The sequence below is a fragment of the Somniosus microcephalus genome, chromosome 11, assembly GCF_052327205.1.
Source record: "Somniosus microcephalus isolate GS21.2 chromosome 11, FLI_Smic_1.0, whole genome shotgun sequence".
Classification (NCBI taxonomy): domain Eukaryota; kingdom Metazoa; phylum Chordata; class Chondrichthyes; order Squaliformes; family Somniosidae; genus Somniosus; species Somniosus microcephalus.
This window is the reverse complement of record NC_140997.1, coordinates 236,212,729-236,229,522: the sequence shown is the minus strand read 5'-3', so window position 1 is coordinate 236,229,522 and position 16,794 is coordinate 236,212,729. Positions and strand designations below refer to the sequence as shown.

At 45.8% G+C, this 16,794-nt stretch overlaps 1 protein-coding gene across 6 annotated transcripts in view; it reads right to left on the bottom strand.

The window, feature by feature from the left end:
* usp19 (ubiquitin specific peptidase 19) overlaps positions 1–16,794 on the bottom strand; it is a 182,276-nt gene that overhangs the window by 115,438 nt on the left and 50,044 nt on the right. For all 6 annotated transcript variants that reach the window (XM_086002169.1, XM_086002172.1, XM_086002171.1 and 3 more), the window contains 2 exons: positions 7,746–7,882; positions 1,170–1,676 (listed from right to left, as the gene is read on the bottom strand). In XM_086002169.1, the coding sequence (XP_085858295.1) occupies positions 1,170–1,676; positions 7,746–7,882 (644 nt within the window). The remainder of the gene's footprint in view (positions 1–1,169; positions 1,677–7,745; positions 7,883–16,794) is intronic.

Below are 16,794 nucleotides of genomic sequence, written 5' to 3'. Positions count from 1 at the left end.
CTCAAATTTAAAATTTTTATCCTCCTGTTTAAATCCCTCCATGGCCTTGCCCCTCCCCATCTCTGTAACCTCCTTCAGCCCTACCATGCTCCGAGAACTCTGCGTTCCTCCAACACTGGCTTCTTGTACATCCCCCACTCCCTTTGCCCCACCATTGGCAGTTGTGCCTCCAGCCATCTAGACTCCAAGCTCTGGATTTCCCTCCCTAAACCTCTACGTCCCTCCAACACTCTCTCCTCCTGAAAACCCACCTCTTTAACCAAGCGGTTTTGTCACCCACCTAGTATCTCCTCCTTTGGCTTAGCGTCAATCTGCCGGTCTGCCTCACGCTTCTGCAAAGTGCCCTGGGACACTTTTCAATGTTAAATGCAAGTTGTTGTTGTGCTCTGCTGCCGTGGCTGTGTGGCTCAGCATTCTTTGATTTGTTGATTGCTACCCTGCAGTGATTGGACATGTTGAGTGCCAAGCTTACTAAAATCCCTAGCTCTCGTTCAACTTGACCCGCAGCTATTTTGTCACATCTCCGAATACTCGTGGCCCATTTTGTTCCTTCCGACGTGCAGTACTTTCAACTTATATTCATATTGAATAGTCAAACAAACAACAAAATAGGACTAATGTTTACCTTAAACCAAATGGGGTTAAACCCATTTAAAAAAACATTTTCTCGGGATGTGATCGTCGCTGGTAAGGCCGGCATTTATTGTCCATCCCTTAGTTGCCCCAAGGTGCTGGGGTGGGCCGCCTTCTTCAACCCCTGGTTTTGATACAAACTGAGTGACTCAGTAGACCACTTCAGAGGGCAGTTAAGAGTCAACCAGGTTGGTGTGGGACTGGAGTCACCTATAGGCCCAGACCGGGTGAGGATGGCAGGTTTCCTTCCCTGAAGGACATCAGTGAACCAGTTGGGTTTTTACAACAATGACAGTTTCAGGGTCACTTTTACTGACACCAACTTTTTATTCCCAGATTTTGTTTAATTCAAAATCTGAAACTGCCCAGAGTGAGATTTGAACTCATGTTCTGCGGATTATTAGCCGCAGTCTTTGGATTGCTGGTCCAGTGATATAACCGCTATACTACCGCACAGCATGTATGAAAGGATCACCTCCAACAGGTTAAGTTCATTACAATGCAGCTCATAAGATTAACATACATGGCCAACATACCTCAGCTTTCTCAGTCGATGCTTGGCCAGAGTTTGAGCCACTACTTTTATCCTCCATGTGCCAGTCTCCCTGGGGACCCCGATCGTTCCTCTTCACTTTACTTTCAACCGCGCCGTCAGACAAGCCTGCGTCAGCATTACTCGCACTCATTGTGCTCGTTGGGCTTTTTGGGCGCCCTGCAGGTTTGGCGCCCTGCTCACAAGAAGCAGCGTCGCTTCCTTCGGGGGCTTGAGTTACAACAGGCTCGGGGATGACCGGAGTGGGATCCGGATCCTTGCATTGGACGGTGCGTTTCACACCAGGTTCGGGCGGTGACTCAGTCTTTCCCGGAGCCTTCACATTGATCGGACGTTTAACTCCGCGCTCAGCTTTCGTTTTCTTCTTTTCAGTGCTGTCTGACAATTCTCCGGCTTTCGTATCTTCTGCGAGATTGTCGCGGAACAAAATCTTCTCCTTCCTGGTGTCTCTGGACGGAATGACCGTGGGCTGTTCTTTACTTTTCTTCTTCTGTAACAGCAATGCAAGGATGCAAGTCAATATAAAACATGCATTTCCCACGACATTTTAAAGTATCATAGAATCTTGCAGCACAGAGGGAGGCCATTCGGCCCATCGTGCCGGCTCTTTGAAAGAGCTCTCCAATTCGTCCCACTCCCCTTCTTTCCCCATAGTCCTGCAAATTTTCCCTTTTAAGTATTTATTCAATTCAACCATTTGTAAGTTACTATAGAATCTGCTTCATTTTCAGGCAGTGCATTCCAGATCATAACTCACTGCGTAAAAAAAAACCTCATCTCCCCTCTGGTGCATTAGTCAAGTATTTTAACATGCCAATTGCTACTTGGAGATAACTGTGTGCAATTATGTAAGCAATGGCTGGCTCTCACGGCCAGTTGTGTGGAATGGGAAACCGCCTCATGCGTGGATCTGAAACCACTTGGGAGATGGGGGATAGACAAGATTGGATAAAAAGGGACATTTTTGGATTGGTAGACAATGATAATTGGCATCAGTCATGTCCCGCAACTCTTCTACTCCTGTGTGGCCTCCACTTACTCCCACATGAAGCACCGTGGGACATTTTAAAACTGCTGGTAGTCATTGCATAACCTGGCTCACAGTTCAATAAACTGGCATGCAAATTACAGGAAACTCTTTTTTATCCGGCATCGACGGGACCGGCGTGGTGCCGGTTGATCAAAAAGTCCGGATTACAGCGAGGTATACTTACCAAGGTACGAGAGCCCCGTACACGGCCACAGATCCAGGCGTCCCTGTTACACGGCACTTGTGCAGGAGTCCCGGTTACACGGCCACAGATCCAGGCGCCCCTGTTGCACGGCCACAGGTGCAGGAACCCCGGTTACACGGCCACTAATATATAGTAAAACTTACCTGAACCTACTCCCGAATTTTGCCGGTTAAGAGAGGTTTCCGGATATTTAGGTGCCGGTTAAGAGAGAGTGTCCTGTACTTGTAAAACTTCCATTGTGGTGGCGAGCGAAGAGACCAATTTTCTATTGATAAAAATATCACAGCAGACATGCCCTGACAGGGCAGTCACCCAGCGTGGAATCAAGCCACACACACCAGGGTCACAGTTTGTCGAGTTCGCTCATCTCAGCCAGGCCACTAATAACAGTGCTACCGTATTCCTGGGCTCGGGAGTAAGGGAGGGGGTGGTTAGAGGGGATGGACAAAGATGAAAATAATAAATCGAAACAGCAAGGATTACCAGCCCTGATCACTAGCCAGTAGGGTAGGTCCTGTTGGCAAGTGCACGCATGGGTGTCGGATACGAACAATGTCTGGGCTCAATCCTGAAGAATGGCCATTTGCCTGCCACACTAGAGGGTAGCCAGTGACTGCATCATAAAATCTTGCAGTACAGAAGGAGGCCGATCGGCTCATCGTGCCTGTGCCGGCTCTTTGAACAAGCTCTCCAATCAGTCCCACTGCCCCTCTCTCTCCCTCCACCCCCCCCCCCACTCTTTCCCCACAGCCCTGCAATGTTTTCCCCTTCAGTTATTTATCCAATTCCCTTCTGAAAGTTCCTATTGAATCTGCTTCCACCGCCCTGTCAGGCAGAGCATTCCAGATCACAACAACTCGCTGTGGAAAAACAATGTTTCCTCATCTCCGCCCTGGCTCGTCTGCCAATTATCAAATCTGTCCCCTCTGGTTACCGACTCTCCCGTCACTGGAAACAGTTTCTCCTTCAGGGTAGGGGGGGTAGAGAAATGGGGGCTGAAGGGGGTAAAGGGAGGAATGCTTCATTGTAGTTACTCTAGGTTCAGGAAAGTTCTGACAATTGCTTTCTAGGTTGCTTTCCCAGAGGTTCAATTTTAAACTAAACTATTGACAGGGAATCCAGACCGAATTCACAGCAAATGGACCAAAGGGCCCGGAATAAATCAGTGGGCACATGGTTAGTGGAAATAGGGACTGGATGACCTTTCCTTGTTCCGTACTTTCTTTTGGCACTGACCAAACAGACAACCCTTTTAGGCTGACAGAGTACTGCAGAAGGATTTGCACACGGGTCACTGCAATACACGAGTCAGACTCGTACTAATGGAGGCAGTCCGCCCACAACACTCGCCGAGCGTGAAACCGCTCTAACTCGGATTGTCAAACAGTTTCACTCACTAAGGTAGATTGTCCCTTTAATCTGACTCTCTATTGTTGGGAGAGAGATGGGGAGTAAGGGTTTCAGGCCATGTGCAACATTGGTTGTAACGTGTTGATTCCAATGTATATTAGGAGCCTAGCAACAACTGTGGTGTTGAGGCCAACATTTTGCATAAGAAATATACTGAAAATCATTCCGATTGAGGTTATAGGACAGAAATCTGTTGCAAGCCGATACGGTCAATTAATATTCAAAGTGCTAATTAGTGTCACTGTTTCTCTAGCGACTGGCTTGGCTATTCCAAGCCAGGAAATCTGTAGCTCTAAAAATAGCCGAGCAATGAAGCAAGGTCACCAGTTCTACACCGCAGTGCAAGTGTGCCCTCTCCGACAGGAAAATCAAAAACACAAACAGAACACAAACAGGAATGCCTACACAATCCTCCATTATTCGTACACCAATTCTCCGCATTCCCAATGACCCCGAGGGAGTGCTGCATTGTTGGAGGTGCCGTCCTTCAGGTCTCGTTCGATGGCACTGTACAAACAACGCGGCGTTCTCCCAATGTCCAACCATTTACCCTCACCCAAATCCATCATCCCTTTCATCATTTACCCTCACCCAACTCCATCGTCCCTCATCATTTAATCACTCCTACCCTCCACCCCATCACCGACCTGCCCCTTTGTTCTTTTCCCACTCCCCCTCCCCCCACAATCCTTTTTCTCTGGCTCTGCATTTGCTTAAAAACTGTTAAATCTCTAACTGCTTCCAATTCTGATGAAAGATCATCAACCTGAAACGGTAACTCTTGCTTCTCTCTCTCCTCAGATGCTGCCAGACCTTGAGTGTTTGCAGCATTTTCTAATTTTATTACCACTAAAGAGCATTTACCTCCGCGCTGTTCCCAGAGCAATGCCAAATGCACATCAGCCGGCACGCTCACCTACCCAACAAGAGAGACTACAACTCAAAAACAAACTCTTGTCTGTGAAGCGCTTTGGGACGTCCTGAGGAAATGCAAGGCATTACTGTATAAAGTTTGTTCTTCCTTTATCCGGGACCAACCTTATTCAAGATGCTGCCTCACTGGCATTTCTTTTGCTACTTACACAGCACTCGCCATTCTCACGATTACAGCACTGCTGTACCAGACATTCAAGATTAAATTGTGGGGACTCTCAGGAAATCTGCCAATTTCCATTATTGAGCCCCGCCATTATGGAAGATAATAGTTTCTATTGTAAACAGAAGTCGTTCATATCAGGAGCCATTCAATTCAACATGAGCCTTTTCTCTTTCTCATGCCTTTGAGAGGAAGCAGTTTGCCCGTTGTTAAAAGCACACGGCCAGTAATCTCTCCAATCTGATGCTACAATAAAATCTACTAGATCCGAGAAAGACAAATCAGAATATTTTCTTAATGCCGAGAGACTAGGAGCTGTGGAGGAGCAGAGAGATTTGGGTGTCCAGGTACACACATCACTAAAAGCCAGTGCACAGGTACAAAAAGTCATCAAAATGGCCAATGGAATGTTGGCCTTCATCTCCAGGGGGCTGGAATACAAAGGGGAGGAAGCGATGCTTCAGTTGTAGAGCCTTGGTCAGACCCCCTCTGGAGTCACCACATTCAGTTCTGGGCCCCACACCTCAGGAAGGATATACTGGCCTTGGAAAGGGTATAGCAGATTCACCAGGGCTTAAAGGGTTATATTATGAGGACAGGTTGCATAAACTTGGTTTGTATTCTCCAGTTTAGAAGGTTGAGGGGTGATCTAATCAAGGTATTTAAAATGATTAAAGGATTCAATAGCAGGCTCGAGGGGCCGTATGGCCTACTCCTGCTCTTATTTCTTATGTTAATAGTGTAGACAGAGAGAAACTATTTCCTCTGGCTGGAGAATCCAGAACAAGGGGGCATAATCTTAAAATTAGAGCTGGACCATTTAGGAGTGAAATCAGGAAGCACTTTCACACAAAGGGGAGTGGAAATCTCTCCCCAGAAGGCTGTGGATGCTGGGGGGGGGGGAATCCAGAGAAATTTGCGAGACTGATACCAATAGATTTTTGTTGGATGAAGGTATGAAGGGATATGGAGCTAAGGCACGTAAACTGGAGTTGTGATGCAGATCAACCATAATCTAACAGAATGGCAGAACAGGCTCGCGGGGCTGAATGGCCTCATCCTGTTTCTCAGTTCCAAAATTAATAAAGCTTTAAATGAAGAAAATCCATCTTGCCAAGGTTTCCAAGTAATTTGTAAGCAGTTTCGCTTGCGGCATGGAGCTAACTGCAGCACAATCCCTGCCCTCCCCTTTAAACATACACATACAAAAAGCACACACACCCCATACATTAAGCTAAACATGGCAAAACATTCAAAGATTCCTTGCAGTCCCCATCATTTATAAGCATTGCTCATTGTGGGATTGTTGAAATGGGGCAGACAACGCTGGCCAATGAGGGGCGGTCAGATCGAATGCGTCAATCTTCAGTCTCCTCTTTACTGATACGGAGTTCTGGTAATGGAGTTAGAATTGCTTCACTCCAAAATGCCACGAGCAGGATTGGAGTCTGGCCAGCTGGATTCTGCTCGGGCAAGCGGCAACGATTAGCATTGTGCACCGTGCCGGAGCTGACCACAGATACAGCCAAACACCTCACAACTAAGGTCGATTCGCCACAGCTCACCCTGGAACAGTAACAGGTAAGACATTACTGAAACACGTTATTACCTTGCATTGGTTTGCTGCCTCTCAAGTCATTCTATCCTTTAACATTCAACTGTGCTTTGATTACAGCAGTCTATATTGGTCTGCACAAGTATCATGATACAGATCTACGGGTGCCCAATTACTGCCGAACACAGGACTTTAGTCTTCCTCATCGCTAAAGCTGCCTCTTTCAGATCAAATTATTCTTCAACAACTCAATGTGCTATAAAGTTCATCAATGAACTACTACTGCTTTACCTGAGGAGTCTTTCCAGGCACTCCTCGTACTCCTGGACAGGAGAGAACTCATTATCCAACAAGCAACCCCTCTCTTACTTTTAGCTTCTAACTTAACCCTCCGCCCCCACCCCATTGGAACCTTTATTGCCCTTCTCCCTCTCAATTTAAATATCTCAATGACCACTCCACCTCTGAACATTGTTATTGTTCAATTTAAGCTCCATATACACAGCCTTTCATTCTTGTCCTCCTCCCACACTGTAATCAACCACGTGTCAGCCTTGGCTCAGTGGCAGCCCTCTCACCTGAGCCAGAAGGTCACGGGTTCAATTCCCACTCTCAGCCCCATTATCCAGGCTGACAATCCCAGTGCAGCACTCGGGGAGCGGCGCACTGTCGGAGGGGCAGCACTCGGGGAGCGGCGCACTGTCGGAGGGGCAGCACTCGGGGAGCGGCGCACTGTCGGAGGGGCTGTCTTTCAGATGAGACGTTAAACTGAAGCCCCGTCTGCCCTCTCAAGTTGACGTGAAAGATTCCACAGCACTATTTCGAAGAGCAGGGGGGGGAAGTTCTCCCTGGTGTCCTGGGCCAATACTTATCCCTCAACCAACATCAGTAAAACAGATTATCTGGTCATTTATCTCGTTGCTGTTTGTGGGAGCTTGCGGTACACGAATTGGCGGCCACGTTTCCTTCATTGCAACAGTGAACACACTTAAAGGCTTTGGGACATCCATAGGACGTGAAAGGCGCTATATAAATGCAAGCCTGTCTTTCAAGTCATATTCATCTCGTCATCTTTAAAACTCCTTACTGCCTGCAGTCTTCGCTTTCTCCTGCATCCGTCAGGCTTTTAAAATCAAAGCTGGATGTCACCTAGTCATCGAGATTTACTTCATTCTCTCTCGTTAACCCTGGCGAACTATGGGTCTCGGCCCTTTGCTCATGTTAGAAATAATGCAGCTGTAACATGTTGGCTAGTTACTGTACCATGAGGGATGGCCATGTGTGCAGAGGTATCTTCTTTGGCATGATGAGCTGGAGGAAGTTTCCCTTCTCCTTGTACTGCAGTTTGCTGCACGAACTCTCAATCTCTTCATGGAACTGACAACTCCACTGGCGTCCATCTACAGGACAGACAAGGTGTTATAGGGGAAAAATGTAAGATTAAAAAAAATACAAAATAGGAAAGTACAGCTGGGATCAGTTTGTAGGATCAGTAGAAAGGTACTACGACATAGAATTTACAGCACAGAAGCGGGCCATTTGGCCCAACTAGTCGATGCTGTTCATACTCCACATGAGCTAGCTCCTTTAAATGTACCTATGCTATTGGCCTCAACTGCATCATGTGGTAGCGAGTTCCACATTCTCATTTTTTAGTGACTATCTTATATTTGTGTCCTCTCATGTTGGTCCCCCCTGCAAGTGGAAACATCTTCTCTACGTCTATCCTGTCAAACCCCTTCATAATTTTAAAGAATTCTATCTGGTCACCCCCAGCTATCATCCTTGTAAAGCCTTCTTACACCTTCGACAGTGCATCTATTACTTTCTGTAATATGGAGACCAGAACAGTGCACAGTACATCAAGTGTGGTCTAACAAACATAGAAAATAGGAGCAGGAGTAGGCCATTCGGCCCCTCGAGCCCGCTCCGCCATTCAATGAGATCATGGCTGATCATCCAAATTCAGTACCCTGTCCCTGCCTTCTCTCCATATCCCTTGATCCCTTTAGCCTTAAGAAATATATCCAACTCCTTCTTGAATATATTTAATGAATTGGCCTCAACTGCCTTCTGTGGTAGAGAATTCCACAGGTTCGCCACTCTCTGGGTGAAGAAATTCCTCCTCATCTCTGTCCTAAATGGCCTACCCCTTATCCTTAGACTGTGACCCCTGGTTCTGGACTCCCCCGCCATCAGGAACATCCTTCCAGCATCTAGTCTGTCTAGTCCTGTTAGAATTTTATAAGTTTCGATCAGATCCCCTCTCATTCTTCTAAACTCCAGTGAGTATAAGCCCAATCGACCCAATCTCTCCTCATACGTCATTCCTGCCATCCCAGGTATCAGTCTGGTGAATCTTCGCTGCACTCCCTCCATGGCAAGAACGTCCTTCCTCAGATAAGGCGACCAAAACTGCGCACAATACTCAAGGTGCGGTCTCACCAAGGCCCTGTATAACTGGAGAAAGACATCCTTGTTCCTGTACTCGAACCCTCTCGCTACGAAGGCCAACATACCATTTGCCTTCTTAACCGCCTGCTGCACCTGCATGCTTACCTTCAGCGACTGGTGCACAAGGACACCCAGGTCTTGTTGCACTTCCCCTTCTCCCAATCTATTGCCATTCAGATAATAATCTGCCTTCTTTTTTGCCACCAAAGTGGATAACCTCACATTTATCCACGTTATATTGCATCTGCCATGCTTCTGCCCAATCACCCAACCTGTCCAAATCATACAAGGGAAATTAGGGATAGCATAAGATCCAAGGAGAGGACATATAATTTGGCTAGAAATAGCAGCAAACCTGAGGATTGGGAGCAGTTTAGGATTCAAGGAGGACAAAGGGATTAATTAAGAGGGGGAAAATAGAATATGAGAGTAAGCTTGCAGGGAACATAAAAACTGACGGTAAAAGCTTCTATAGATATGTGAAGAGAGAAAGACTGGTGAAGTCAAGCGTAGGTCCCTTACAGTCAGAATCAGGGGACTTTATAATGGGGAACAAAGAAATGGCAGACTAATTAAATACATACTTTGGTCCTGTCTTCACAAAGGAGGACACAAATAACCTCCCAGAGATGTCGGGGAACATAGGGTCTAATGAGGGGGAGGAACGGAATGAAATCAGTATTTGTAGGGAAATGGTGTTAGGGAAATTGACAGGATTGAAGGCCGATAAATCCCCAGGGCCTGATAATCTACATCTTGGGGTACTTAAGGAAGTGGCCCTAGAAATAGTGGATGCATTGCTGGTCATCTTCCAAAATTCTAGAGTCTCGAACAGTTCCCATGGATTGGAGGATAGCTATTGTAAACCCACTATTTAAAAAAAGGTGGTAGAGAGAAAACGGGGAATTATAGACCGGTAAGCCTGACATCGGTAGTGGGGAAAATGCTAGAGTCCATTATAAAAGATGTAATAGCAGAGCACTTGGAAAACAGTGACTGGATCGGACAAAGTCAACATGGATTTACAAAAGGTAAATCGTGCTTGACTAATCTACTGGAATTTTTTTGAGGATGTAACTGGTAGAATAGATAAGGGAGAACCAGTGGATGTGGTGTATTTGGACTTTCAGAAGGCTTTCGATAAGGTCCCGCCTAAGAGATTAGCGTGCAAAGTTAAAGCACATGGGATTGGGGGTAAGGTACTTTCTTGGATAGAGAACTGGTTGGCAGACAGGAAGCAAAGAGCTGGAATAAACGGGTCTTTTTCCGAGTGGCAGGCACTGACTAGTGGGGTACCACAGGGATCGGTGCTAGGACCCCAGAATATATTATAATATATATAATGATCTAGACGAGGGAACCAGATGTAATATCTCCAAATTTGCAGAAGACACAAAGCTGGGTGGGCGTGTGTGCTATGAGGAGGATGCAGAGAAACTCCAGTATGATTTGGACAGGTTGGGTGATTATACTGCATTTACCATACATCTGCCCAATGTGGATAAATGCGAGGTTATCCACTTCGGTGGCAAAAACAGGAAGACAGATTATCTGAACGGCAATAGATTGGGAAACGGGGAAGTGCAACGAGACCTGGGTGTCCTTGTGCACCAGTCGCTGAAGGTAAGCATGCAGGTGCAGCAGGCGGTTAAGAAGGCAAATGGTAGGTTGGTCTTCATAGCGAGAGGATTTGCGTACAGGAGCAAGGATGTCTTGCTGCAGTTGTACAGGGCCTTGGTGAGACCACACCTTGAGTATTGTGTGCAGTTTTGGTCACCTTATCTGAGGAAGGATGTTCTTGCCACGGAGAGAGTGCAGCGAAGATTCACCAGACTGATGACTGGGATGGCAGAAATGACGTACGAGGAGAGATTGGGTCGATTAGGCTTATATTTGCTAGAGTTAAGAAGAATGAGGGGGGATCTCATTGAAACTTATAAAATTCTAACACGACTAGACAGACTAGATGCAGGAAGGATGTTCCCGATGACGGGGGAGTCCAGAACCAGGGGTCACAGTCTAAGGAAAAGGGGTATGCCATTTAGGACTGAGACGAGGAGGAATTTCTTCACCCAGAGAGTGGTGAACCTGTGGAATTCTCTACCACACAAGGCAGTTGAGGCCAATTCATTAAATATATTCAAGAAGGAGTTGGATACATTTCTTAAGGCTAAAGGGATCAAGGGATATGGGGAGAAAGCAGGGACAGGGTACTGAATTTCAATGCTAAGAGCGTTAAAAAAACAAGCCTGAAGGCTTTGTGTCTTAATGCGAGGAGCATTTGTAATAAGGTGGACGAATTGGCTGCGCAAATAGAGGTAAACGAATATGATTTGGTTGGGATTACGGAAACGTGGCTCAAGGATGGCCAAGACTGGGAACTCAACATCCAGGGGTATGCGATATTCAGGAAAGATAGGCAGAAAGGAAAGGGAGGTGGGGTAGCATTACTGGTTAAAGAAGGGATTAATACAATTGTAATGAAGGATATTAGCTCTGATGATGTGGAATCTGTATGGGTAGAATTGAGAAATACTAAGGGGAAAAAAACATTAGTGGGAGTGGTATATAGACCTCCCAACAGTAAGGCGGAGGTTGGGGATGGCATTAAAAGGGAAATTAAAGAAACGTGCAATAAGGGCACAGTAGTCATCATGGGTGACTTTAATCTACATAAAGATTGGGCCAACCAAATTAGTAACAATACTGTGGAGGAGGAATTCCTGGAGTGTTTACGGGATGGTTTCCTGGACCAATATGTCGAGGAACCAACCAGAGATCAGGCCATCTTAGACTGGGTATTATGTAACGAGAAAGGATTAATTAGCAATCTTGTACGAGGCCCCTTGGGTCAGAGCGATATGATCGAATTCTTCATTAAGATGGAGAATGAAGTAGTTGACTCAGACTAGGGTCCTCAATTTAAATAAAGGAAACTACGATGGTCTGAGGAGCGAGTTGGGTAGGATTGATTGGGGAATGGCACTCAAAGGGTTGACGGTGGATAGGTAATGGCAAACATTCAAAGACCGAATGGATGAGCTACAGAATTTGTTCATCCCAGTTTGGCATAAAAATGAAACAAAAAAGGTGACTCAACCGTGGCTAACAAGGGAAATTAGGGATAGCATAAGATCCAAGGAGACGACGACGACATGTAAATTGGCCAGAAAAAGCAATAATCCTGAGGATTGGGAGCAGTTTAGGATTCAAAGGAGGACAAAGGGATTAATTAAGGGAAAATAGAATGAGAGTAAGCTAGCGAGGAACATAAAAACTGACTGTAAAAGCTTTTATAGATATGTGAAGAGAAAAAGATTGGTGAAGTCAAGCGTAGGTCCCTTGCAGTCAGAATCAGGGGAATTTACAATGGGAAACAAAGAAATGGCAGACCAACTAAATTCATACTTTGGTTCTGTCTTCACAAAGGAGGACACAAATAACCTCCCAGAGATGCCGGGGAACATAGGGTCTGATGAAAGGGTGAAACTGAAAGAAATCAGTATTTGTAGGGAAATGGTGTTAGGAAAATTGATGGGACTGAAGGCCGATAAATCCCCAGGGCCTGATAATCTACATCCCAGGGTACTTAAGGAAGTGGCCCTAGAAATAGTAGATGCATTGCTGGTCATCTTCCAGAACTCGATAGACTCTGGAACAGTACCCATGGATTGGAGGGTAGCTAATGTTACCCCACTATTCAAAAAAGGTGGTAGAGAAAAAGCGGGGAATTATAGACCGGTAAGCCTGACATCGGTAGTGGGGAAAATGCTAGAGTCTATTATATAAAAGATGTAATAACAGAGCACTTGGAAAGCAGTGACAGGATCAGACAAAGTCAACATGGATTTACAAAAGGTAAATCATGCTCGACTAATCTACTGGAATTTTTTGAGGATGTAACTGGCAAAATATATAAGGGAGAACCAGTGGATGTGGTGTATTTGGACTTTCAGAAGGCTTTCGATAAGGTCCCACATAAGAGATTAGCGTGCAAAATTAAGGCACATGGGATTGGGGGCAAGGTATTGACTTGGATAGAGAACTGGTTGGCGGACAGAAAGCAAAGAGTTGGAATAAACGGGTCGTTTTCCGAGTGGCAGGCAGTGACTAGTGGGGTACCGCAAGGATCGGTCCTAGGACCCCAGCTGTTCACAATATATATTAATGATCTGGACGAGGGAATTGGATGTAATATCTCCAAATTTGCAGACGACACAAAGTTGGGTGGGAGGGTAAGCTGTGAGGAGGATGTCGTGAAACTCCAGTACGATTTGGACAGGTTGGGTGATTGGGCAGAAACATGGCAAATGCACTATAATGTGGATAAATGTGAGGTTATCCACTTTGGTGGCAAAAACAGGAAGGCAGATTATTTGAATGGCAATAGATTGGGAGAAGGGGAAGTGCAAAGAGACGTGGGTGTTCTTGTGCACCAGTCGCTGAAGGTAAGCATGCAAGTGCAGCAGGCGGTTAAGAAGACAAATGGTATGTTGGCCTTCGTAGCAAGAGGGTTCGAGTACAGGAACAAGGGTGTCTTGCTGCAGTTGTACAGGGCCTTGGTGAGACCGCACCTTGAGTATTGTGTGCAGTTTTGGTCAACTTACCGGAGGAAGGACGTTCTTGCCATGGAAGGAGTGCAGCGAAGATTCATCAGGCTGATACCTGGGATGGCAGGAATGACGTATAAGGAGAGATTGTGTCAATTGGGCTTATACTCACTGGAGTTTAGAAGATTGAGAGGGGATCTCATCGAAACCTATAAAATTCTGTCAGGCCTGGACAGACTAGATGCAGGAAGGATGTTTCTGATGGCCAGGGAGTCCAGAACCAGGGGTCAGTCTAAGAATAAGGGGTAAGCCATTTAGGACTGAAATGAGGAGGAATTTCTTCACCCAGAGAGTGGTGAACCTATGGAATTCTCTGCCACAGAGGGCGGTGGAGGCCAGTTCATTAAATATATTAAAGAAAGAGTTGGATATGTTTCTTGAGGCTAAAGGGATCAAGGGGTATGGGGAGAAGGCAGGGACAGGGTACTGAATTTGGATGATCAGCCATGATCACATTGAATGGCGGAGCAGGCTCGAGGGGCCGAATGGCCTACTCCTGCTCCTATCTTCTATGTTTCTAGGTTTCTAACCACGGTTCTAGACCAGTTTAACACTTCTCTGCTTTTCAATTCACTTTACAAAGGATGTCGAGGCCTTGGAGAGGGCACAGAGGAGATTTACTAGAATGGTCCCAGGGATGAGGGACTTCAGTGATGTGGTGAGATTGAAGAAGCTGGGGTTGTTCTCCTTAGAGCAGAGAAGGTTAAGGGGAAATTGAATAGAGATGTTCAAAATCGTGAAGGGTTCTGATCGAGTAGATGGGAAGAAACTGTTTCCTGTGGCTGAAGACCAGAGGACACAGAGTTAAGGTGATTGGTGAAAGAACCAGAGGTGACATGCAGGAAAATGTTTTTACATAGCGAGTCATGAAGATCTGGAATGCACTGCCCAAAAGTGATGGTGGAAGCCCCTCGGCCTTTACTGCAGAGAAACTTCTCTGCTCCAACCAACTCTGCTCCTCCCTTCCCGAATTCCCATAAGTTTGGCTATTTAACTAAAATGAACTTAAAATCCAAGTATTATATAAACAAGGACAGAAATATCATTTTGAAATAGGTACTGAAATATGTCTGAGCACTCTGCTCGAATTATACTCCGCCCTCTCTAACGCCACATCACCTGAAGACTATAACTGGCCTCACTCAGTGTTCAATGCCATAGGAGACTGACTCGTTGTTAGGAAATGCTAGAGCAAACCTCAGGATGTCACCTGAACTGCACAATTAGATTATTGCAATCTACAGCTAATTAAACACTTTACGTAGATCGGAGCCTTGTATTAATACTCAGATATACAGTACTTTACATTTTTTGCAAAAATCATAAAGACCACTTTGTTTTAATATATAATTGTGGAATTTGATTCCCAAAACATCAATTAAAAGCCAAGAAACCCATGCAATAAAGAGAGTTTGATTTATTCAGTCACCATAAACTTTAATCACAACCAATGTTCCCTGTAATTTGTTTTGGATCGTGTGATCCCTTTAACAGGCTGCCCGGCCCGTGCATGCACGGTTTTTTCCATTTAAACGCCAGCTCACTGGCTGCGCAGGACTCCTGGAGCGCCGCGTGGCCGCACAGTTTACAGCAAACATTGATCACAACCCAAGCCATCTGGGGGTTCCTGACTGAGCATAACTGAGCAAGTATTTCATATCCTGAGGGCTAAAATAACACAGACACGGGAGGATTTTAAGAAGCATCAACGAGGGAGACTGAATGCTTGCCGTAGTTTCTTTTTTTAAAATGCAAAAAATGCACCTTAGCTTTGAATTCGTGCTGTGAAATGGTGCGGCACGGTGTAGTAAACACCCCATCGGTTTACAACAATACTCTTTTTATTAAGTGTTCGGGGCACAATCTGCACAGTTGCAGAGGATACGAAGATCTGTGTGCGTGTCGGGACTGTAGATGATGCTCGACAACTGCTTCAGGCAGATTTTGATCTGTAGGGGGATTGGGCTCATAACTGGTAATGATCTTTAATTTGGATAAGTGCAGTGTTATGCATGTGGACAGGGCAAATGCTCAATATTCATACACGCTTCAGAGAAAAGTATTACAGGAGCTGGAGACAGAGACAGAGACATCTGGACATTCTAATACATACTTCTCTAAAAGTACATGAGCAATGCTGTGAAGCAATAGCTCAAGTGAATAGGGTGTTGGGGTGCATTCATAGGACAATTGACTAAGACAGCACACTATTTTGTCCTGATACAAGACCTTGATCAGGCCTCAGTTGGAATACGCTACCCAGTTTTGGTCTCCTCACATGGTGGGTGATATTGAGGCTTTGGAAAGGGTGCAGAGGAGGGCCACTAGACTAATTCCCAGTTTAAAGCATCTTCATTATTAAGATAGGCTAATAGAGCAGGAACTGTACAATTTAGAGAAGTGTAGGCGTAGGGGTCATCTGACCGAGGTTTATAAGATGGTGAAGGGAATAGATTATGTTCTAGTTTACAGTTTGTTCCAATTAATAGGTTAGGGAGGGCCTTGAAGTTATACAAGGTCAGATCTAGGTTAGAAGTCAGGAGGTGGTTCTTTTCCCCAGAGAATAATGGACCTCTGGAATATGCTGCCAGCTCGTGTGGTGGGCGCGACTCTCTGAATTGAGCGAGAGCGGGACCTATTTCTGGCTGAAGCGGAGATCACCTCGTACTAGAGGTAGGGCCAGGGTGACCTCGTGGACTAGTTTCAATCACCGAGAGGGGGTCGGAGAAGAATTTCCCAGATTCTGCCCCCACCCCACCCAATTGGCCTGGGTTTTTTTTGCCTCTCCCAGACGATCACATGGTTTTGGGTGGGGTGGAGTGGAGAGTGTATATAATTGTGATACATAACTTTTATTTATATACAGTAGCACCTTTAACATAGTAAAACCATTCCAAGGCCCTTCACAGGAGCGTTATCAAAAAATGCGAGAGTGAGCCACAGAGATATTAGGATAGGCAACTAAAAGCTTGGTCAAAGAGGTAGGTTTTAAGGAATGTCTTAAATGAGGAGGGGTAAGAACATAAGAAATAGGAGCAGGAATAAGCCACTTGGCCCCTCGCGCCTGCTCCGCCATTCAATGAGATCATGGCTGATCTTGGGCTCAAAGCCACTTAGAGACATAGATAAAGTTATACAGCACAGAAAGAGGCCCTTCGGCCCATCGTGTCCGCGCCGGCCACCAAGCCCTGTCTATTCTAATCCCATTTTCCAGCACTTGGTCCGTAGCCTTGTATGCTATGGCGTTT